Here is a 25,455-nt window from a genome sequence, read left to right on the forward strand (position 1 = left end):
ATGAGACTTGGGATACTTAGACCACAGCTGCCACAGTAACATGTGATGAGGAACCTTGACATATGAAAATGTCCAGATCCCAGTCAAGCTCGTCTTGGTTTTTAAGGAATTATGCAATGCCAGTGTCATGGTTTAAACCCAGTCAGCCATAAATCAGCCACACAGTCTCTCTCGCTCCCCCCCTTTTCTTACCCCTGCTCCCGGAGGGATGGGAAGGAGAATTGAAAGAATGTAACTCTCATGGGTTGAGATAAGAACAGTCCAGTAACTAAGGTATAACACAGACCACTGCTGCTACCATCACTGATAATAATGATAAGGGAAATAACAAGGGAAGGGAATACAATACCACCCACTGACCAATAATACCCAGCCTGACCAAGCACCGACCAATATATAGTCAACCCCACAGTGATCTAGCCCTTCCACGTAACTCTCAGTTACATCCTGGGCATGACATACTGTGGTATGGAATATCTCTTTGGTCAGTTTGGGTCAGGTGTTCTGTCTCTGCTTCCTCCCATCTTCCCTCCTCCCTGGTAGAGCATGAGGCTCACAAAGTCCTTGGTCAGAGTAAACATTTGAGCAGTAACTAAAAACATCGGTGTTATCAGTGCTGTTCCCAGGCTGCAAGTTGAAACCACAGCGCTGCACCAGCTACTAAGAAGGAGAAAAATGACTGCTACTGCTGAACCCAGGACACGTGGTGTGGGGGGGAGTACAGGATTTTGTTACTTCTTACTCTCACACCAAGTGAAAAAGCTAATGTAGCTTGTCACCCATTAGCTGCAAGCCCAATAACATCTGTCTCCCTTTTCCTTTACATCGTAAGAACTGGGATAAGAAGGGTTCCTTGGCTGTAAAATCATACTGGAGGCAGCAGCTGCTGAAGTGAGCTAAAAAATGACAAGCGTAGGCAGGATACAATGCATCAAAAATTGATGCTGGCTGATGGAACAGTGGGTTTAAACAGCCTGCACAGTGCCCATTACAGCCCAGTTCTGTGAGCAAGCCAGAGTGCTTCCCTTCAAAAACCTCCCAGTGTCTGTTCTGGAGAGAAACACAACCTGGCGTGCATTTCATACAGAGCCCAACAACTGTGCCAACTGCCCTGGAATGCGCTCAGCTGTCTGATTCTGTGAGCTCTTGAGTACTGAGTTTTCATTTTAGTGCCTGATTAAGACTTGAATCTAATGGAAGCAGAAACACAGGAGGAAGTATCTTTCATAGCATTAAAAAAATAAACATGTAATTGAGTGACTGCATACAGTCCTGAAAACAATTTAAAGCTGCATATGGACATAAATCTTTTTTTCATCGTTATCTACAGGAATTCATGAAAGCATAAAAAATGATGTCTTACTGTAATGGCCAACTGGCAAACCCAGTACGTCAGTACTAGCAGGATATTCTGCCTGCAGCTGCATCCCTCCCCCTCCATTTCCTGATGATTTTAACCGCAGTACTATCACTTCTGAGCACTGAACTGATGCTTTTGAGAAGAAGTGTCAAAAGCATAATTGGAAGGGTCCCAGATTTTCAAAGAACACCTACTGTTCTTCACAAATCCATGCATGATTTATAAACACAGCTTAACTGTAATCTTTCTCTTGCTCCTGAGTACACTTGGCATGTGCCTCTGCTAGAATGTTTTGAACTGTGATTTCCACTGTTTCCCTTGCACAATTTGTTTCTTCTGCTGTTTCTGTGGGCGTCTTGCTTGAAGACAGATGAGAGAGGGATTATTTTAAATACAAAAACATTTTTGTAAAGCCACAATCACCCAAGGAAAAGCAGGCAGAGAATATTTCTAGTTGCCTTTTCTGTTTGTGCTACTCAGTTCTGCAATGATGGCATTTAAAGACCTCTGCAGGGAGGCCACAGGGCCTGAGTCAAAACCCAGACAATATCCCAGGTGGACATTCATTGAATTTTCATAGAGTCATAGAACAGTTTGGGTTGGAAGGGACCTTAAAGATCATCTAGTTCCAACTCCCTGCCACACAGAGGGATACCTTCCCCTAGACCAGGCTGCTCAAAGCCCCATCCAATCTGACCTCGAACACTGCCAGGGATGGGGCAGCCACAACTTCCTTGGGCAGCCTGTTCCAGTGTCTCACCACCCTCACAGGGATGAACTTCCTAATGCCTGATCTGAATCTACCCTTCTCTAGTTTAAAACCATTCTTCCTTGTCCTATCACTAAATGTCCTTGTAAAAAGTTCCTCTCCAGATTTCTTGGAGTCTCCCTTCAGCTGGAGGGCTGAAGGGCTTCCTCACTGGAAGCTGCTCTAGGGTCTCCCCTGAGCTCTTATCCATGTGAACAAGCCCAGCTCTCTCAGCCTGTCTTCATAGGAGAGGTGCTGCAGACCTCTGATCATCAATTTTCCTGGTATTAGACTGGCATCACAGTATCACAGTATCACAGTATGTTAGAGATTGGAAGGGACCTCAAAAGATCATCTAGTCCAATCCCCCTGCCGGAGCAGGAGCACCTAGATAAGGTTACACAGGAACGTGTCCAGGCGGGTTTTGAATGTCTCCAGAGAAGGAGACTCCACAACCTCCCTGGGCAGCCTGTTCCAGTGTTCCGTCACCCTCACTGAGAAGAAGTTTCTTCTCAAGTTTAAGTGGAACCTCTTGTGTTCCAGTTTGTACCCATTGCCCCTTGTCCTTTCATTGTTTGCCACTGAGAAGAGCCTGGCTCCATCCTCGTGACATTCCCCCTTTATATATTTATATACACTAATAAGGTCACCCCTCAATCTCCTCCAAACTATAGAGACTCAGCTCCCTCAGTCTTTCCTCATAAGGGAGATGCTCCACTCCCTTAATCATCTTAGTTGCCCTGCACTGGACTCTCTCCAGCAGGTCCCTGTCCTTTTTAAACTGAGGGGACATCTGCACAATTAAATTTCTAAATTCTAGGGGAGGGTATCCCCAGAAAATGACAGCAGTGATGTCCCTCTGTGAGTGTAACTGGATATGAATCAGCCCTCATACACTTACTGATGTCTTGTGTCAACTGCCCCACATGGGACATTTTGTGTCCATGGGCTTTCAGGTTGTAAGAGGGGAGGACCCATCAAGTTCTTTTATTTGACAATTTCTGTGAAAGAGGTCTTCACCTTTTTAACCATACACATGCTTCCCCTGTGCGTCATCCCTGTCGGTTACCTGTCATATACCTTGTGTTCCAATTTTGTGATCCATTTCACCTAAAGATAATATTGTGCCTTAAATTCTGTATTCAGTGGGAGATTAACTTGACTTATCTAGCTATGCCACTACATTTTCATTCAGGAAGAAATGCAGAGATGTGAAGCACCTTACATGTTCAAGGATCTCAAGGCTCGTCACAGAGAAGGAAGTGCTGATGGAGAAAGGCAGTGTGCTAAAAATTGTTGTCAGTTGCCGGTGTGGAACTTTCATTAGCTTGTATGCAGCCTTTGACACAGCTACCAATTTTATTAAGAGAATTAATGGGAGGCAGGACACTAAGATTTTGTCTTCTTGTCCTTGGGGCATTAACTGTCAAAGAGATTGATGCAGTAAATGAAGGGTTCAGGCTAATAGAGGGAAGTTTGTGTGAATTTGATCCAGCAGCAGCTCAGAGTAGGATACTGGAAGCTTTTTACAACAACAAAAGAAGTCCACGACAGTTGGGTTTAAGATGCTGAGTTTTCCTTCTTTCTTTCCTCATAAAACGGCAGCACTTCATCCAGAAACTGTCAGGTCTATATGTCTCTAATTCCCGCAAGTAAGAGAATGCTGCTGTGTCCCCAAGTCATTCATGAACTCTGTTAACACTCGTTTTGATTCAGAGAATACAATGTGCTCCTCCCCAAATGGGCAAAGCACAGAAGTACTGCAGGAGAGGGCTCACAGTCACACTGCATGCCATACACATGATGTTCATTTAAGAGGAAGTGTACCTCGGGTGTGTTAGAAGCCCCAAGACCTGCATAGCCAGCCTGTCCAGACTCCACTTAGCCACACCACTGGGAAAGATGAAGTGCCATAAAGGCAGGACACAGTCATGGAGGGAAGTCACTCCTTAGGACAGGCTTTCTTAAGCCTCCAAGGGCAAATTTAGCCAAAACCTTCCCAACATAACGATGATTTCAGGGCTAACCATCAGCAAAATCATCTCACTGAATGCTCCAACACCTTCAGATAGGCTGTTCATCATATACAGGAGTGTTTTAATGGGCATGGTGACTTGAGTCTTACTTGTCCACTTTTATTTCTTACTCCCCACTTACTCTTTGTCCTCGCTGTTTTAGGGAACAGACATTGAAATGTGTTCAGAAATGCTAGTCCTCTTGCAGTTTCTCATGCTACATTTTTTGAAGTAAAGGGAGCTAGTAGCCTCACTTCAATAGACAAATTCAGTATTTATCCTTCTGATCTGCTCTCCCAGATTTCTTACTATCAGTCCTGCTTCCTTTTTCTGTCTTTTCATCTGTCACAGAAGACGGTGTTCACTGCTGGCACACCAGACCCAGATATACCTCCTGTAGCATTTTAGAGATGCTAAAAATAATAGTTGATGCAAGTAGTGCTCAGAAAGTTGTAAATACCAGTTGATGCAAGTAGTGCAAGTAGTGAGTAATGAGCACTACACAACCTCTGGTTTAGCTGAGGAGAAACAGTTTTTACCATGGGGCAAATATGTAACGATGTGTCAGACACAGAAAAGTATGATTCTAGCAGGCTGTCCCCAAACAGCATTGCCTCTGAATGCAAATATTTGCACTGAATAAAATGCTTGTGCTCCCTGTCTTCCTAACATCAGCCTTATGGTAGTTAATGTCACCTTTTGACAGCACTAAAGAAATACATCTACAGCTGTAATATGCAAAGAGAGGAGTGTCTTAAAGCTCTTGAGAGACTTGGCTCATTCCTTTTTTGCAGGACAGTTGCTAATACTTGCCCTTTGGCAAAGGTACAAGTCCAGAAGCTGGTAAATTTTTTACTAGCTGAATTAACTGTCACTGTGGTAGTAACCAATGGAAAGGAAGTAACAGAGCACATGCATGCATCTCTGTGACCACAAACACAAATACACACACAGACAGATGTACAGATACACATACATGTAAGCTATAACATTACACCCAGAGGAACATGGCCACATGTGTGTGGCTGTATGTATATAAATATACTTACACTCTATAATCGACAGTATTGTCTTCAATATAAAGACATTAACAAGATATTTTCAGAAAGAAACAAGTCTTTTTCTGACATAAAGAGAGCCATTCAGCAGAAAGTAGCAATCTCTGATAATTATTGATCTCTTTCCATCTATTAGCAAAACAAATATTTCCTTATTGCAGTCTGAAGCAATAAGCAAATAATATGCCTTATACTTTGCTGTACTGCCTGATCTGGATTTTGAACTTGTGAAATTCCTGTGGCTGAAACCAACATTGTCAAACCTTTCACCTGTCAATGTGTTGGGTTAAGGGCCTTTTCTGAGGCTATCACCAATTTCTCCATCCAGCTCAGTAGCAACAATGATGGTGATAGGAATGATCCTTCCTTTTCCATTTTCTCCTCTCTACAGCTGCTGTTAGACATGCCACCCTGCTGCGTAGTGAGCCTCCTCACACAGAAGTCAAATAAACACTCCGTGCTGTGGTTAATGCTTTCTCTGAGTGCAGCTTCAGCTAGCTGGAAATGAGAAAAGCGTAACTCAGAAGTGGCTTGCCTGTCCCTGTCTTGCTTTGTTCGATGCAGGGCAGGCACTGACCTAACACCTGTCAATGAGTCTGAAGCCAGATTTGCAGCAGAGAAGTGCGGATATTAGTGCTATATGCAGTGGAGCACTCCCAGGTTTCTAACTCTGTCTCCAACCCTTCCTTGTTTGAAGCTTTTGTCTCTGTGGTCTGAAAGGCTTGTGCTTCAGGGGAGCAACTGGTAATATGATACAAGCATGCTTTTTGATCAAGAAGCTCCTGATACACACTTCTTATCTACATCCCACCTCCTTCTTGGGTAAAAAAACCCCCAGGTTTTATCAAGTTGATGTAGTCTGTAACTGTAATTGTCAGTCCTGGGAATTTAATCATCTTAGTGTTTTTCAGTCTCAGTGCTAAGGTGTCCATGCGTGGCACTTCTCACACAGCCAGTTCCTCCCTGCTGAGCAAGCTAGTCTTTAGTAGCACTCTAGAGATTTCATAGATAAAACCTTTGCATTTGTGAGAAAAGTAGACTACAATCTCCTCCCACAGCCTTAGTAACCAAAAGAACTTGCAGTTAGCAAGTTTTCTTGTAAATGCAGTGTCAGTTAGTGTTAGCCACAGAGCCACCCACAAACACCCGTAGTAACGAGTTGAATCAGACCTTAGCAGATGGAGGGGGAAGTGTTTATTTGCAGGAAGTGAAGCAAAAATAAAGCAGAAAGTGCTTTTATTATTTTCACACAGTAGCTTTGAGACATTCCTTTAAGAAATGTTATTTAAGATCTAACATGGTGAAAAGCAAGATCTAGATCTAAGTTCCTGCCTCTCCAGCCACATCTTTTGACAATCTTTCACAATGTCACGTAATATTACAATTTCAGGTATTCAGCATTAATCCCATGTATTACATCCAGTTTTCACCTCATTGCTGGCAGTTGTTCTGGCAGGAAGACTGTTATGACCTGGAAAGCAAGCCTGCTTCTATACAGCTCTTCACTGGAACAAAGAGTTTGGGAGTTCTCAAGGTACCTAATCTTCTTTCAGTCACTGACCCAGCGTTTAAGGAAATGGATAACGCCAGCCCAAAGTGTGCTGGATCTCATGTTTTGTCTCACAGAGCAACTAAAGAATCTGCAAAGCTGTTCCATCTTTTCTTTCTACCCTTTAATACATAACACTTAAGATAATGAAACCAACAGGAGTGCTGACAGGTCAATTCCAATGGATACTCCTAGAACACAAAAGTCAAATTTTCATGGGAATGAGCCATGGCTTTTTTTCACTCCTTCTAAAAGATCACTTTTGGTGAATCCAGCATCCAGGAAGAACAAAGCATGATAGTGATCAGCCATAATACTGTATAAATGAAAGCAGTGAATACTAATGAGAACCCCCTTTGCAACATATCCCACTAAAAACCTAGAAATATCTGGGTTTTCACCCCTGAATAAATGTTCTCAAAGGAAACAATGAAGGTGGTGGGCGGATACATGGCAGACAGGGATGTGGGAAGATAAAGGTTTGCCTGAGAGACAGTGGACATTGAGTTTGATACTGAGTTTCCAATAAAACTCCATCTGATTTAAACAGATGTAAAGAAGGAGCTTCTTAAGCTTTTAACCTAAAAATTCCCCATTAACAGTAATACAATCTGTGCAAAGAGTCCTGAGCTTGTCTATGCAATTGATATATTAGTCTCTATTATTTATTCAAGTAGCATCTGTTTGTTTCTAGGCATTACAAACATTGCCAGGAAGTGCTATCACTTACTGCACATTGCTTTTCAGACTTGTTTCATTACATCTGGACTTCCTGAAACAATTACCGGAGTAAAAAGGCTGGAGAAACTTAGAATTGGGAGACTAGTTTTAGTTCCAAGCTGAAACCAACTTCTTGTCAATCCTTCTGACTGGTATAAAAACAACAGAGCGGTGTTCTTTGTCTGGGGAATTTGACTGGCAAACTATTCATTTAAAACATGTTTTCCTTCAGAGATCACTTGCAAATTGCTTCTTTCCTCTGCACTTTTCAGAAACAGATGTCAATGTAATGCTGAAGGCCAGGAAACATTCTACACCATGAAAATAATGTCAGAGTTTGCACTGGGGCCTTCAGGGACACAGGTTTAAAAGACTTAACACATTAGATTATAGATGACTCTTGGTACCAGAAAGAAAACTGATTTTGTTTCCCTGCCTCTTAGCTCTCACAAAACACATTTTCCAGTTTGTCATCCAGCATACTTGGCTAGAAGAAGTCGTAAGTTATTACGAGCAGATACTGCATACTACTAATTCTAAAAATACGAGGAAAAACAGAGTAATTGGAGTTGTAAGGTATTTACTCACCTTCTACAGTTGCAGCCACATGGCAGTGCTCTCTTTCAGGAATTATGGGCAGTATCTTTGTGGTCTGTGCAGTCAGTGGAATTTGTTGTTTGCTGGGTTTCACTATTGAAAGTTGAAATAATTATTGGACATATTATTAAACAGCAAATACATCTGCAGAGTGTTAAACACTGAATCTACAAGTCTGAAAATAACTGAGACCTATCTGCACAAGAGGCAGAGACAGGTTTTCAGTGGGATTTCAGTGCCTAGAGATGCATATACATGACTTTTGGGAACTCCGAAAAGCCCTAACCATGTTTTGTATTTATGGTGGGACTATACCATGCTGATTCTAAGTCTACCTGGGAAGCAGCTTGAAGTAATTTGCTCTTGGAAATTTTACTGGTAGTGAAAATACAAAAGCATGCAAATTTGAGGTTATATAAGAGTATCCCAAAATACAAAACCCTACAGGTGGCCAGTTAAGCAGAAACAACTAGAATGTAGAGTGTGAACTTTCAGATACATTTTCACATAAAGGCAGCACAGGTTACTGCTCAGAAACATGATTTAACTTTGCAACCCTAACCCTAACTTGTAATACGTGCAGGGAGAGCTACTGGGTGTCATCCAGTTGCTAACAAAGATGACAGCATGCATCTTAGAAGCAGGGAAAGGAGGAGTGATGTCTTTAGCATGCTGGCAACACAGATCCTGGTATGACAACTTACTGGAATGCAGATAGAGAGAGGAAGAAATAGCATTGTTGGGCAAGTGACCTCAGAGCTGTTGATCCAATGCATTTTTCAAAGAATTACTGTAGAACACAAATAATACTGTAATTTCACCCTGTCCATCCTGTCCCTGACCATCCATAACTTCTATAAACCTACAAATGGGTTTCTGCTGAGTATATAACAAGAGGATGATCTGTGCCACTTATATTTAGCTACCTCCCTTCTCCATTGACTTTATCATTTGGGCTTCTCCCTTTATAAATGCAGTTTAAAAGTAGAGTTTGGATCTTGGTAATTAAACCAACAGAATATGAAAAACAAAGTTAAAATAAAACTGGGGTAGTTTTAAAAATAGCAGTGGGTCTTGTTTTAACCTCAGGATAAACCTGGAGAGAGGGGAAATGTAGGCTGATAGTCCCTTCAGAGCCTGTGTGTAGCACTCTTCTGCATTCATGCAAACTGAGCAGAGAAAAGGTCCCTTGTGCGTCAGTGCTCTATGGAAAGCTTGAAGGGACTATAAAAAGCTCCCTAAAATTACCTGTATCCTATAGATTTTATGCTCCCATCTGAAAAATAAAAAAAGCCTCAAAGCCTTATTAGTTTCATATCTTTCTCTGGAAATGTTGCATCTCAGAAACGCATAAATCTGTGTTAAATACTGAATATTATGACAAGCTTTGTTTTTCCTAGCATTATTCATATAAGTTGCAGAGGAAGAGACAATTACTCATCTACATCAGGAACTGAGAAGGATCAGAATCAAGCATATGATGCTTCGCTTGGCCAAGATTAAACAAATTTCTCCTTTCTTGGCTTTGCATCTATTTGCTGCTGTAAAAGCAAGGAGCAGTAAATCTGAACTCACTGGGATGCCAGCCCTGACACTACTGAGCCAGTGTTTGCTTTTGTTTTTAACTTGTCAACTAACCTGAAGCTGTAGAAACACATCTGAGAGCTGGCAGAATTTTGCCTATTTAATCTTATAGGAGAGAAACTATTATTTGAATAGGATAGCACAGAAAACAGTACAGGAATTCAAATGACTGTGAGGAAATCTGTCTTATTGTTTCTTATGTGCAAATTACAGCTATCAAGCCCACTTATATCAAATTCTATGAATGTCACAAATTCTGAACAGCCCAGAAAACAATCGCAGGCCAGAATCCCTGAGGTTTTATTCTCTGAGTCCTGGTTGTCACCATGATCCTGCAGTGTCCTTCTTTCAGGGTAAGTTATAAAATTACCATCCATCAGAATTAACTTTGCATTACTGTGAGCCAGATAAATGATTCAAGGAATCCTGTATTTGTATCCTAAAATGTAATGAACCGAACTGTGAGTCCTTGAGCCTAAAAATGAGAATATTTTTCCATTTGAGCAACCTAGAATAAGGCATTATGTTTGAACTAAGATTGCCCACACAGACTGTAAATAACAGTAGGAATAAATAAATAACAATATGATTTCCTGTCTGCACAGTCTCATTCTAACATAGGAATGGGAACAGGCCTTTTTTCTAATATACCTTATGCTGCTTTCAGAATAGGATAAACATAACCAAAGAATGTCATTCTTATGCTAGAAAAAAAAGGTCTAAATGGGACTTTATAGTGACAGACTTCTAGTAATATAAATTCACACTTAGGTATAACCCATAATTATATGAATGAAACTTCCAGTATGAAAAGGTCCTGCTAGGCCGATTCAGTCTAGGTATTAAGACACCCTGATTTATGGGATGTTTCCTGTGCAAATTCTCTCGGGTATTCTTTCACAGTTCATACACACTGGCCTGCTGCCAACAAGTCATTCTGTGCCATTTTTTCAGGTTACAGCTATATGAGAATAGCTGTTACCACTTACTAGTAGTGGAAAAGGTACTACAGTGGTTCTTAGCCACTAGGCTAAGAAAAACGTATAACAAAAGGGTAAGTATAGCTGCCTTCTCTTTCTCTGGAACTGAGGCTGATTTAAGCATAAGCTGTGCATGACAGTTTAGCAGCTTCTGAGTTCTTTTGAAACACTGTGGGGAATACTGTCTCATCCTTGTAGTTGCTAATATTAATTTATTAAGTTGTTCCAAAACCTCTTCTACTGCCTCTTCAATTTTAGAAAATTCCTCAAAGAAGTTCTTGCCAGAAAAGTCTTCTGTGTAGGAATCTCTCTACGAGTCTGTGTCATGAACACGAAGCAAAGAATTGACTTTTCTTCAGGGATTATTTTCCATGTGCTACTACTGTCAAGTTCTATTAGGTATGAAAATGCTCTGTGTCTGGAAATCCAGATCAGTCACTTAAAGAATACTTACTTCTTGAGCTGAAGAAAAAGCACTCTCTACTCTTTCTTTTCTCTTGCAGCTGCACTTAAGAGAAACTGTGTTTTGTCAGTTCATACCATTCAAGAGACTGATTTACACAAATGCAGTGACAGAACCAGATCCGAAGTCTAGAGGACATGCTCTGTACAGCCCACATTGTGGTGCATACTCTTGGTTTAACAGCACAGACAATGTCTAGTCAAATCCATGACCACAGTGCTTCCAAGCTCCCCTATCCTCACTATATGCGCATAATCCTTCGTAGTACCATGAACTCAGAAGGCTGAAACTTTAATCCTACCTTAGGGAATATACTATAGTTTTCCTCCTTCCACTGGCCATCAGACTTAATGGTTATGATTCATGGCCACAGAGCCACTAACAGTTTCACAATACTTGCATCCATACTGTAAATTACCTTTTTGTAGGACCACAGTGACATTAAGACATTAATTTCCTGAGCTTACCTAGGAAATCATTCTCATTTTCAAAGTATAGGCTTTCTTCTTTTATTTCCCTTAGCTATCTTGAACTTTGAGTAACCTTTTAGTAGTAACTATACATCTTTTCCTCTATGTGATATATTGTCACATCCTCTCAGATACATAGTTATTTAGCCTCATCATGGTGTTTCCAGGGTACTGTCTTCAGTGGGTCTCAATGTTTTATTTCAAGATTTCAAGCTATGCACTAGTGATAGTGAAGATATTATCAAAGGCTGTCAAAGAAGTCATCTATGGCTATTCATAATCCATTCTAACAGTAGTAAATCTTGAATTTAGCAACTGTGAACAGAATAAACTCTTTTCATATGGTCTTGAGTCCACTTTAAATTATACTGGTATAAACTGGGAAATTGACTGGATTGACTGAATTCAGGTGTGTGAAATCAAGTAATTTAATATTAAAATAAACCCCATTATAGCAGTTCATACAACTAAGCATCTATCTGGGTTAAATGGATAAATTTAAGTGAGAGGCACGTAGAAGTAAGAATGACAGATTAGTAAGAGATTCATATTCTTTTCAGTAAGATCTAGTAAAACCGGATTTGGATTTTCATAGAACTTCATAATCAAAAATGCCTTTGGATATACAACATTAAAAATGCCATTGTGAACATGCTGATAAAACAGATATGGTACTTAAGATAAAAGATGTCAGAAAGATAATTCTTTTCCTGCAGGATAAAAATAATGAGCTCATAAATATATCTTAGATGTAGCCAATGCTGTAAGAGTGAGAGGCATCAACTGTACTCGCAAGAGAATTCAGACAAAGAGCTATTCACTCTTTTCTAGGTGAAATTGAAACAACACAAGTTACTGAGTTGTAGAGAGAAATTACTGAGTCTCTTCTTTCTCCTCAAGAACTAAGAAGACAAACAGCAAAGTACCCAAGCCTAACCAAGTTCAAAACATGTTTTCATTTGCTGGCTTTGTGTTTGTTTTTGTTTGGAGCAAGGTTGGTTTGCTATTCAGAACTATAATTCTATAGGTTCATGTTAATCTTTTTAAAGATAGCGCTCTCTTTATGAAACCCAAATCCATGGAATTTATTAAAGCATAGGACTCTCTGAGCAATATCACTAACACTCAGAGCTACAGTTATTAGTTTCCTCTCACACAGAGACTTGCCACCAAATCATAATTTCTGGAACCAAAACTTGGAATTTAGTCATGCCATTTAATTTACCTGTGCTAAACATACTACACTCTTAGAAGACCATATTTTAATTCCTATCTGAAAATAGAAAACTGTAGTTTGGGGGCATTTTAACCTAGAGATAGGCTACATAGTGCCAGCAGAGCCATTCTCTGAGTCCTCCCACAGCCATCCATTCCATCCTTTGGTAGCATATTTTACCAAGTCATAAATCCACAGCACACATATACATGTACATGTCTATACTTTTTATACACACACAAAGCACTCAGCTGTCAAACCTCAAATGTGGCACACAACAGGACCTAAAATTAAAAGGCAGTAAAAACCCAAAAGTCATTAATGCAACACATTCGAGACTGGGAGAAGCATTCTCAGGTGATATACGTCTTCTTACAGTTTTATTGTTGGAATTTTTTCTTTATCTTTTGTCTAAGATCAAGGTTACTCTGAAACAAACCTGAAGCATTCCTTTTCAGGAAAGACTTAAAAGGTCTTTCTTGACCTTCTTATGACTCAAGATTTGTTAGGGTTTTATTTTACCTTTATATCACTTACCAGGAAAAGGATGAATTCTAGTAGCAGATATGGTTCTTCTTGCATGTCTGGAACCATTTCTTCTTAGAATAGTAGAAACTGATGCTGTTACTCTGTGTTTACAATCTGTTTTAAACAAAACATGTTAGCTATAGAATTACATTCAGCTCTGATTGGAAGGAAAGGTGGTAAAGTCCTTATTCTTTACACAGTTGAACAACTTCCATGAAGATGCAGGAAGGTTTTGAAATAAGGTGATGAGGAAAAGCAAGGGCCAGATGGTTTATATTATTGTGAATTAAATTTTCTGGAAATTCCATTCAGGTTTGCCCCTTTCAAATTATTCTTTCCCACATTGTACTGTGTACCTTGGAGAAATTTTGGATGCTTATAAAAATGTACATATCCCAGCACAGGTTTGAACTCACACTGTTGATAGTGGAATAGCAAGGATGGAGGGCACTGGCATCCTAGGAAGCTGAATGATTCCTTTTAAGTGTAGGGTGTTTATCTTAGGAAGCATGGTTTGAGAGCAATCTCTATAGCACTCAGAGAGATAGAGCTGAGCTGAGCAGCTCTGATTGTTCCTCAACACCAAGTTATAGCTAACCCTCTTCTACTGTGGCAGCAGTTCAGGGCTCAGCAAGCTTCTGATGACATGCTCACTCCAATTCAACAGAATAGATGTTTATCTTTTTTTTTTGGGAACACTGGAACACTTCAGCTTTAGGAAATTCATTAAATTAGCATTATTTAGGTCATGATTTTTTTATGAATAGCCACTGAAGATCTAAAGCACTGAAGCCTGAAGCATGCACTGTAACAATTAATCTCAAAGGAAGCTCTGGAAATGGCTGTAAGACAAGTGGAAGAGAAAAAGCAAAAAACCTGCTTCTAATTTAGCTCTTTTGTCATGGATTAGTTGTAACCTCCAACAAGTTTATTTGGGTATTTTATTTTATCCCCTCATGGAAACAATGTTTTGGAGAGTCTCAGAGCCTGCCTCACAGAATGTCTTGCAAGGTCACAAGACCTTGCATATTTCTGAACAGCTTTCAGTGGTGCTTGGAAAAGAGGAAAAATACCAATCGAATTATAACTGGAAAAAATCGTAGCAGCTGTTTTAGTCACATAGTAATATTCTGCTGTGTTCTTTGGACACCACTGAAAAAGCAGTGTGTAGGCTTGAAATTAAGCGTGGCATCAAAACATATATATAAAAGGAATACAACCGTTAAATCTGCTTGGTTTTTTATCGGTAACAATTAGACATTGTTTATAATGTTATATATGATAAATTTAACCAATAAAACCACACTATTCTTCTATCAGCAGAAAATGTATTCTAGAAGCAAGTCAGTGATTAGAAGCCTCAAAAGGGCATCTTTCCGCCTGTGTCCATGACAGTTCTGAAAAACCTGCATTTAATAGAAAACTGATGTTTAAGAATAAAGTCGGTAAATAATTAATCATCACTACTAATAGTTCTGCATTTAAAATAGGATGTTATGACCCAAAGAACAGAAAATCATATTCATTACATTTATAGGTAGCTTTCAAATTACAAATAAAAGTTCTTTAAATTGGAGCATATAATATCCTACTTATAGAGACCTAATTTATGCTTTATGGGGATTTATATACATAAAAGAGGTCTCAAAATTTGGTTCTAGCAATAAGTAAAAGATGATGTATTTTAACCAAGATAGTCTGGTAAGGCACTTCTTTAACAATCTGGGGGGGGGAGTAGGAGGGAGGCTCACAGATCTGCCATTTTAAGCAATAGTTTTGCTTTGCTTATTCCTTTAATATATATGCATATTTACATTATGCTAAAATAATCATAGAAACATTCTGTGTGGGGGCACCCTTCTTCCTTCTGTTATGATTAAATCTAGGCTCCTATTGCTCTTTCATTACAAAACTGTCTGTGATTACAGGGAAGATGATCAGGGGACTGGATATGGCTTATTATTTTGTTATTACCACTGCAACCAAGGTCTCCATTCAGCAGCTCTGGACTACAAGGGGAATGGACATCTGCTTGGTAATAGCAACTAAATGCTGGTTGCTTAGAAGCATTCTGTGTACTCAGGGCTGACAGAGCCCAGAAAGCCTCAGCGCAAGTGCTATGAAGAACATCAAGGAGCTGTTATCTCAGGTACCAGGTTAAGTAATGCTCTTTTCACACTGATGAAAGGAAGTGTGCTCCCTGTGCCACCTATCTCTGACTTGGGATGAAAACCAAAGACCAGAAGAAGCTCACAAGCCTTCCATTTTCTGCACTTTGTGCGGAAGACTTTCCTTGGATTGCTATGAAGTCTCATGTTCAGAGTACTGCAACATTTTTATTCTTGCTTTCTTCAACGTATACTGCTAGCAGAAAGACTGTAAATCTGGTTTCAGCCTGTAACCCAACGGAATTGCGTAGGAAGAGCCTGTCATGGCTGTTGAAAACATTGCAGAATGAAACAGTTGCTTCAGACTCTGAACTAGCAACAAGTTCTTTTGTAGGAAAGTTTTAATCACTTAGAATAGTCAATACTGCTGATTCAGAAATCATAGCACAATAACTTCTTTGCTGAAATAACAGCAACAATAAGAAATGCTATCTGGCTTAATTCAGCTCTGAGAATAAGAAGGCACAGTTTGGTTCACTTGCATAGGATTACACCACTGCAGAGTTTAGACAACCAGTTTTTAGGACAGACAATTGAGTGCATATCACCTCATACCTAATTTTTCTTGGCCGTGACCTAGATGAATCATCTTCAGGAAGGAAAGGGTATTTCCATCTGCTTATATTTGCCATTGGCATTTCTGCTTAAGACCTTCAACAAGGTTCAACGTAATTGTTTTACCTACTGGAATCAGGCTGAAACCAGAAGTTCATATCACTAAGGATCAGAGGCCACCAAGTGTCTGTCAAAACCCCTATATTTTATTAACCATCAATAAGCTTGAGCTTGCATCCACAGTTCAGAGGTGAGAGGTGGTAGTATCAATCATCAGAGTATTTCAGTCCCCTTATAAGAAACTTTTACTATATTGCAATTCAAATATTGCTGTCTGAGGCTCATTAGTAATCAACACTTTTTTTATTGTAAATTAACACATTTTCATTGCATATAAATTTAAATTCATGCAGATTAACTTTTTGTTACTTACAGTTTTGCTCATTTTCTTGGACTATTTTGTAGATGACAATTGAAACAGTAAACACAAGAACTACTACAATCATGGTGAGCCAAATGATCTTCGTCATACACATTGGATCTGTCCATAAAATGTAAAAGAAACAAAATGAAGGAGCAAATCACAGGCAAAAAAGGTAGAACATTCACTCTTGGTAGGTTTTTGGACCATGCCTATCCCCACAAATACAGCTTTAAAAAGATAAAATTATGTGGGGTTTTTTTTCCTTTCCTTTTTTTTTTTTTTTTTTTTGATGCCTTCTTTGTTGTTTGACACTAAGTTTCCCATCTGGAATTTAGCTTAATTTTCACATCTATCTATCTATCTATCTATCTATCTATCTATCTATCTATCTCCCCATGTCTAAACTAATTATAGATAACTAAGTGAATGAAAACCTTTCCTATTTGTATAAACTATTATATGCAACTCAGCCAGGAAAAAAAAATGCTTCAAAGATCAACATTTATACTTAAGGTAGATCAAGAGTAATACATATCCCCTTTAAGTTTGGATGGAGCTAAGAAGGAACTGGTCCACTGTCCAACAGTGGCCTTCACTGGCATTTGCAACCTCCTGGTCCCTCTTTATATGAGAGAAGGTAAGAGTCTCCATACAGAAATTTTCTTACCAGGAAGTGAGGAAATGCCACTAACAGGACCCCTCTGGGAAGTTTTTTTTAACTAAGGCTGCCTTAAGGGAAAATCAGCATGGGACTGGATGAAGGAGGTAGGCTGCTCTTCTGGACAACAGCTGCTGCAGAATGCACTCACTTTCCATGGGTAATTAGCTCAGTAACTAGTGTAAACCAGGACTATATACCACAGAGAAAGGATCTGGGGAACTTTCCTCCCTGGTGATTCAAAAGGCCTTTCCGACTTCTTCAGCAGCTGCATGATAATGCATACCTTTGCACTGTCAAATAACTATTAGAAGAAAACAACTATATTACTATGACTCATATACAATCAAATGACAGACTATAGCCAAACCACTGTTTTCCTTGCCTTGACTTAGAATAGCGTAATTAGACCTACATCAACTTCCCCTGTGTATCTTCTCCATTGAGAAGTCATGAGGTAACTGCCAATAAACCCATGGCACTTGCAGGCAAGCAAAGCTCATCCCTCCTAATTCAGAACTAAAAATATCTTTTATATTATCCTCCAGGCTCCTTTCAAACAGAGTACTCTACCCTGTCTTGCAGTGACTTGTAATGACTTGAACGTCAGCTTTGCTTAGCAAAAGCCATGAGCACCTCTTTAGCTTTGTTTTAAAGTAAATAGAAAAGAGATGTGTTGTTAATTTTTATTGTTAATTTGAGATAACCACTTCCCAGAAAAACACCATTAGCAAAGGGTGGTTAGCTTGTAGTTTTAACAAAAGTTAGACGGGCAAAGTACAAACTATACTCTCATAGCTACACCTATATATCTTTTTAAAAACCAACTAAGCTGCCCTCTCTTTTCTAAGATCTTACCTGGTTTTATTTAACACAGGTTTAGACAACTCCAAAACACGTAATTTTTTTGCAGCAAAAGTACATAATAAAAGGCATTTGCCATACAAACCAAAACGAATGTAGTATTTCATCCATTCCCAGGTGGCAAGTGTTGCATATAGACAGGCTGGAAGCCACAGTCAGGGAATCTGCCAAAAAACTCCTTCAGCACTAAGAGAAATTAAAAAACCTGACAGGCTGTCCTCTGAGAAAACTAAGTCTAGTTCCACTGAAGGTTTCTCTTTTAAGTGTGCTGTAGTAAGGCCTTACTAAGTATACTATGGGAGGATATTGCAATACAATGGTAAGAAAAGTTAAAACCATATCCTGGTTCTTCTGCCATGGAAGTTAACAGGAATTTTTCCATTTACCTCCAGGACAGCAGGGTTATGCCATTATCAGGGAGAGGTGAGGAAAAAATGTAATTCCAGGTTTTGTGATACACGCAATTTGTGACTCTGTCACCACTAAACAAAAATCTGTACCCTTCCTTTGCTGTCCTGCTTCTAGGGGGAAAAAAACACAACAAAAAACCACAGCCAAACCTGCTTTAAATCACTATAGAAACCTTCAGTTGGCTAAGAAAGATGGTCTTTTACTAAGGGATGATCAAAATTGCATTATCTTCTTGTGAGATACCTACATACTTTCAAACAGTTGCTGAAAGCAGAGAACCTACTGCAGATTTTTTGCAAGAGTGGTATTGTTTCTGCTTTGATTTCTATTGTGACTCTCCTTTGTAACTTACATTCCACATAAGTCTTCAGTTGCATTGAAATATTTATACAGTCATTTTGGTCTTCCGTCATTGCCACCAGACAGGAATGATTTAGGTATTCTTCGGCTGCATTTCTTCCTCCGACTGTAGAATTGTTAATGTGGATTTCCAGCAGGTAGTAACTATTATGCTCTACTTCTTTCTCGGAAACCATAGTGAAATTAAAATATTTATACAAATAAATAACATCTTCTGGTTTCACTTCAAGCGAGCCTTTTGCTTTTGGAAATAAAAATTAAAACTGTTATGTAGTATGTGGTAGACAAAGAGACAACTCTCAGAAAGAACAATAAACTGAGTTTTCCGTCTCATCTGCAAAATATACAGCAGGCTTTTACATTACTGACTTTGATAAAATGAAAAAAAGGATGCCATGTAAAGTTATTCTGAACAGATATGAGAAGTACTGATTAGCTATACAAAGTATGTTTCCCCTACAAATAAGACCCCCTTTTTGCTTTACTATCAGCTTCTGAGCTTTCATTTTTGTGTGGTTGTCACAGGTAACAGACAAAACTTAGGCTATGAAAAGAAAACCCAACCAAATAAAAGCCATATGATGATAGAGATTTGAAGTGTACATCTAGTCTATCTGCTAGTAGTTGCAGAAGGTCGTTTCATTTCACACAAGCTGTGAGACTTGCAGAATGTTAACAAGAAGCATAGGTAGGTGAGACATTGTCAGAAGTCATAAAATTGTGTAGGTATGACTGAGAACAGAGTTTGTCCACACATTTTGTCTTGCAATTTTCCATACTTGCTAAGACAGCTATTTTGTAATAAGATGAACTGCATTTCTTATATTCAGGACTTGGCCTGTGGCCAACAATGTTCGGAAAGCAAAATTCAGAGACATTCTTTTCCTCAAAAGTTTCCAGATACTTTGCAAGTATCTGTATACAGCACAGAAGGAATATGCTGCTACTGAAAAGAATGTGGTTGTTGCTGAACTCTTCCCTGTATTGCTGTGCCACCCCTTATTGAGTGCTGCCTTCTTTGAAACATGCAAGACCATTTCTGATACTACACAGTTGTGGCCTATTGTAAACTGCAAGCACAAAAATGGTTATTTCTTGTATAGCTGCCATAAGAATAGTTACTATATTTGAATTAGTTCTTCAGATAATTGCTCACAACCTATCTTCGTATAAGGTCTAGTGTGAGGTGTCCCTGCCCTTGGCAGGGGTTGGAACTAAATGATCTTTAAGGTCCCTTCCCACCCAAACCATTCTATGATTTTATGATTCTGTTATAATATCAGCATGTATAATAAAATCTACATGTAGAGTTCCACAGTGACATTTAAAAGCAAATTCAGTGTGAAAACTGATCAGAAACTACAATTCCTTAAAAAGAAATTAAACATTTTAGAAAATTTAGCAAGTTCAAAAGAATAAAGATGGGACTATCAGAGCATTCATAAAAGCCAGATGGCAGAGGTCAAATTTACAACAGAAATATTCCAGGTGGCTGTGATTTTATACAAGATCCTCTAAGAAAATAAATCAGTGTTTTGCCATTGGCATGTTTCACTGGCAGCGAGGAATGAATGCCACTGAGAATTTGACATAAAACATGCATCTTCTAGCCATGCATCTTCTAGCCATGCAAAGTCAAGCTAAAAACCCCCATTGTTCATAGATGTGCAAAGACCATATAGAACCAGCAGCGTATTAATTTTCTTTTTTAACTACCAAATAAAACCATGTCTTTTATGTTGTAATTAGCTACTGCAAAATTAAGTATTTCTCTTCCCCTACTTACTTTTTCCAGCTCCTAACCCTGATCCTTGATGATCAACATTCACATCTCCCTTGGATTCACACTCTCTGTGTTTAGTATGGGACTGTTCCATCCTGGAAGACTGGCAAATACATGGAATATTTTTGAAATTTGAATGATTTACAGTGGCCTTCAGTAAAATAGCCTTGTTTTCTCTTCTTTGTTGCATTGATGCTTTGCAAGAATTGTTAAATGTACAAAGTGGAAAAGTGGTGTTATTTGATGAGCAGGTGTCCATGCATGACACAATTACAGTGTTAACTGTGGAAAAAAAAAAAGAGCACTGTATTAGAAAGACAGTCATATAGGACACATGAAGAAATACGTAGCATCATGTAACAGACCTTTAAACCATTTTATGATGTAATGTGCTTTCTTTTTTGAGGGTAATGGCAGCACGTTGAATGCATCAAGTGAGAGAAAGCAAGCACAGTGTTCCAAAACCTAGATACTGGATTTTTGTTCCTGAATTGTATAAAATCTCTTCTAATACTAACTTGAATTGGTGGTTGCATTCTTGTTTCAAAGCTGCCCCAATTTGATTGTACTTGAAAAGAAGATGAAAGCACTCATGTTTGGAGGGGGGACTTAGCCCTGCAACTGTGCAGCTGCAATGCACCAGTGCGATTATGTTGTAAAATAGCTATCAGAACAAAAACTTTCTTTCCAGTGATATTGAAACCACACAGTGAAAATACACAGAAATGCTTCTGAATCCTCCAACCACATCCTTCACGTTCTCTTATATTCAGTCAACAAACACGAATCTTAATTAGCACCATTGGTTTTGTAGTCATAGTCAAATTTCAGTATCAAATTACTGTAGCTAAGAGTACATTAATGCAGTTTTGGTAAGTAGCAAAAACCCCACATAGAATTAATTATTAATGAGTGTTATTTTAGCTCTCTTCCACATCAAAGTAGGGCTTTATTGTACAAATCTTGCATTTTTACTTGAGTTAATGTTGAACTGTTTTTTTCAGTATGAAAAACACTCTAAGAACAAAAACTTCTGGGACCCCAACATGGATGACGTGTTTATGAACAGAAATAACCACATCCTGGAGTTGGTGCAGCACTAACCTACAGTTTTGTAGCTGAGCTTCCACTTCTAGTAGTATGCTTGCATCTCTATGAAGAGAAAATTTTCCATCTAACTCCCATTATGAGTAATTGAATGAGTATGTTCCTAAATCCTTATGTATATAGAGAAAAACACAGCCTTTATTTGCTGCAGTGCTGAGCTGCAATCTAACAGCTTCAACAGACCACCTGTACTCACATAGCAGCAGGCTGACCTCAGAAACCATTCAGTGAAGGATTTCAGACAGGATGCAGAAATTAAATCCAAAATCCAATGCCAAAATCAATTATCTTCGCTAACACTACATCAGAGAGTCATAAACTCCATATAAAACATAATAAATAGAAATGCAAAATGTACATCCTATGCAGGCAAAAAAAAAAATTAATTTTAATACAAAAAGGAAAACCATCAGACAAAATTTAGGGCTTGATCTTTCCCTGAGGCAAGACACAACATTTTCTCTAACCGCTTATGATCTGACCAATGCAGCCTGAAGTGGAGCAGGCTCCTGAGGTCAAATTCTTCCAGCTGAAGGAGGCATTTTGTGTAGAGCTTCTCCCTGGAGATGAGTCAGGAGCAGGAACTGAATGCTTACTCTGTTCTCACAGCAAGGCGTGCGTGCATCAGTTTAAAGGTACTGCTGCAGCTTTCAAAGTCAGCTAATGGTAATTCACTATCATACCCCTTCATCAAGGAATTTGTAAGCAGACTTGGGAATCCACATGCTGTGCTGTGACAGCAGTCTATTTTCAGCATTATGAAGTCTATTTTGGACTTCACATCACACCTAATCAGGTTCCAGAACTGCCTGTGAGCTGTGTTATAGATAGGTAAATGCATGTTATCCGGGTGAGATTTGCATGTTATCCAGGTGAGTTTGATTGCTGTCCTGTTAGGGAGTGAGCTTACATCCTGATCCTCTTGAAAGATCTTTACTGAGAAATCCAACCAAATTGCAAACTAGCATCAGCATTTATGTTCTTCCAACTCACAAGATTATGGACTTCCTATGAAGTGAAATATATTATTGATAAAGACTGTAACCTGGGCCGAAAGACTAGACTTTCCTAGTGGATCACATGGCAGACAGATTGCTGTACCCACAAAAGGCTTTCTCCTTACTTCAGGACTGGAGAGCACCCTCCCAAAAGTAAGCATCGCTAGAAAAGTGGAAGGGGTCTTGTGAAATCTGAATGCAGACAGACAGAAGAGTTCAGAGGATCAGTGAGATGAAACCATGCAAAGTATCTCTAGGAAACAGCTTTGTATTCAAAGATCTGTAACCCACATGCCTAATATTAAGAAGTTCTGTGATTATTAAATTCTTTTAGTAAGCCTCATTTTACAGGGTGTTCTTCCACAGAAAATCCAATTCCATTGAAAAGAAATTATTCACAGGGAAGATATGAATTTGTAAAAAACTTCCTTCCCATTAAAATGAAAATCATAAATATTTCATTTTGGATTAACTTGACTTTTTTTTCATTTGATCTATGATATTCCGTTTTGAGTCAATTCAGCAGTATATGAAATTGTAATTTTTGTCACCTCTTTATGGAAATTATTGTCATTGCATAATATTGTAGAGATACAAGGCCTGCAGTACAAGTTGGGGAATACACAACTGATAGATTTAAACAGATACACTCCATCAAGTAGCTGGACCCAGAGGACATGACTGGAATTGAGAGCACCACAATCCAAAACTAGAACCTCCTGCTCTAAAGCAATCTAGTTTAAAGGTTCAATACCTTGTGTCCCAATAAGTGGGTTGCTTTACAAATATAAAGGAAACATTTCACTTTTGGCAATGCTGAACTGTATTCTTTTGATAAATTTTTAATGGTTTAGTATTTTTGTAAATTGATTTCTCCCTACATTTCTTTTTAATGAGAGATTCCCATTCTTATTCCCTCTGCAGAATGAAAATAAATGCTGGAGCATCCCCTGGGATAAAACCTTCAAGTTTCACTTCTATCTGTATACTTTGCTTGCCTGCAATTTCACAGGTTATATTAAAAACCTGAAATACGCACATCGTTAATGTGATCCTGGAAAAGGCTGTGGAATTAGGTGGTCTCTGAAACTCATTTAGGAATCCTTCACAGAGGAAGACACAATGACTATGTTTCACACCTCAAAGATGTCCAACAACAGCTCTGTGTGGTGAAGCCTCATGGGGTAAACAGCAATTTGAAACACCTACAGGAACTGCTGTACATTTTGTGTTTGCCACAAAATCTGTCATAAAACCAGTTTCCAACAGAAAGCTTTCAATGAACCAGAGACCCAAGTGCCTTGGAATTTTCAAAATTAATACTTCAATATATTTGCCTTCTCACATAATTCAGACGTTGTTATACCAACTGCTATATACTCATACAGCTTTTAGAACATTCAAAATACGACAATGATTCTAATTTTCCAAACATAATTCTGTGCTGTATTCTGCTCATGTACTTCAGAATCTTAATTTAGGCACTCTGTGATTAAGATCATATGCAGATATCATAATTGCAGTGATCATGCTCTTGCAGCATAATGCACCTCCAATAAGAGCAATCTAGGAAAGCAATCATGGAAAATCGAAATAATTCTTTGATGTTTGACAGTAGGGTCAATGTTTTCTTCTGGTAATAATCATGTCATTGTTTAATTGCATAGTCTTTGTTAGCAAATACTTTTGATTACTTCTGTGTGGAGATAGAACATTAATTATTTCAATATCTGAAACTGACACATCAATTTTATATTTGAAACTTCTGACAGCATACCAAGTTTGTTCGTTTATCAACTATAAAAATCTATTAAAATATTCTAGTTACTGTCATGTTTACCCTTTGTGGTTAATAGAGATATAAATGTAAATAACCAATATGGACTTTATTTTTTTTTTCTCAGAAAATTATGCTTCATAATAATTAATTGCATGATGCCTGGGAACACATGCTATTTGTCAAAGGGATGCTTTTTATTATAACATTTATGTATTCAAAAACTTAATCAGGAATAAGTGTGACAGAACTATTTTAATATTAATTTATTTACGGATTTTTAAGAAACCACTGAATGTAAAACTTATATGCATGTATTTCACATTCATCCTAAATCCAGGGTTGACCTTTAGGATCACCAAGATGTAACTGGCATTTATGTTACATGATTTGCTGCACTCAGTTACATTTATGCCACTCTACTTTTTGTCAGGTCAGCACTGCATGCTTCTTTCACAGACAGCATCTCATACCAGACAGAAATTGTACAATGTATTATAGGCATTTAAGTGTAGGAACTTAAAAAACAGCTATTTTTTAAGACATGAGTGCCTGCTATAAAAGAACATACGTGCTTTAACTACTCTCTTCATGAGGAACATAGTAAAAGCACAGTTGCATGGAACTAGTTCTCAAGAATTTTGCAGTGTAGATAAATGAATTACAAACTCCATTCAAATTGCCACAATAATTAACACTCTTGGTTAAAAATCTAACAAAAAACAATCTATATGCTTTGCATATGAGCACAGCATTCTGACGGTAGCTTTTAGGAAAGCATGTACCAACTTTTCAATTGCAATCAGAGTTTCAAATACAGAAAAGGCTATTCTAGAAGCTGCTCACTCACCTTCATGAATTTTGAAAAATTCGGGTAAACATAAAATGAACATGGTAATTATTCCCAGGACCAATCTGAAGAGTTCTGATTTTCCCAAAAGCAAGCACATGTCACTGAAGCACTCCCATCTAGCATAGTGGTGGTAACTTCCTTCCTGGTTTAGCTTTTAACTTAGTGCAGACTTTATGCAAAATAGCGTCTATTCATTTCCTTTTCCCAAT

At 38.6% G+C, this 25,455-nt stretch overlaps 1 protein-coding gene across 1 annotated transcript; it reads right to left on the reverse strand.

The window, feature by feature from the left end:
• Positions 1–6,868: 6,868 nt before the first annotated feature.
• Positions 6,869–25,392, reverse strand: TMEM156 (transmembrane protein 156). The gene is made up of 7 exons (XM_061379983.1): positions 25,244–25,392; positions 20,515–20,793; positions 18,721–18,969; positions 16,445–16,552; positions 13,298–13,402; positions 8,039–8,140; positions 6,869–6,921 (listed from the first exon to the last, which is right to left on the reverse strand). The coding sequence occupies exons 1-7, from the start codon at positions 25,341–25,343 to the stop codon at positions 6,869–6,871; spliced, it is 996 nt and encodes a 331-aa protein (XP_061235967.1). The 5' UTR covers positions 25,344–25,392.
• Between the last annotated feature and the right edge of the window lie 63 nt (positions 25,393–25,455).

The sequence above is a fragment of the Neopsephotus bourkii genome, unplaced genomic scaffold (assembly GCF_033783945.1).
Source record: "Neopsephotus bourkii isolate Nb327-2 ecotype Australia unplaced genomic scaffold, CSIRO-AGI_Nbou_v1 NB_1780, whole genome shotgun sequence".
Taxonomy (NCBI): domain Eukaryota; kingdom Metazoa; phylum Chordata; class Aves; order Psittaciformes; family Psittacidae; genus Neopsephotus; species Neopsephotus bourkii.

What these genes read in the sequence shown, in the direction of transcription:
- TMEM156 (XM_061379983.1), bottom strand. Translation starts at nt 25,343, where the DNA reads ATGTGCTTGCTTTTGGGAAAATCAGAACTCTTCAGATTGGTCCTGGGA. An exon ending in AGGGTTAGGAGCTGGAAAAA is followed by an intron (nt 18,970 to 20,514) that starts GTAAGTAGGGGA and finishes TATTTCCAAAAG; the next exon opens with CAAAAGGCTCGCTTGAAGTG. An exon ending in ACTGAAGACTTATGTGGAAT is followed by an intron (nt 16,553 to 18,720) that starts GTAAGTTACAAA and finishes TTTTATGGACAG; the next exon opens with ATCCAATGTGTATGACGAAG.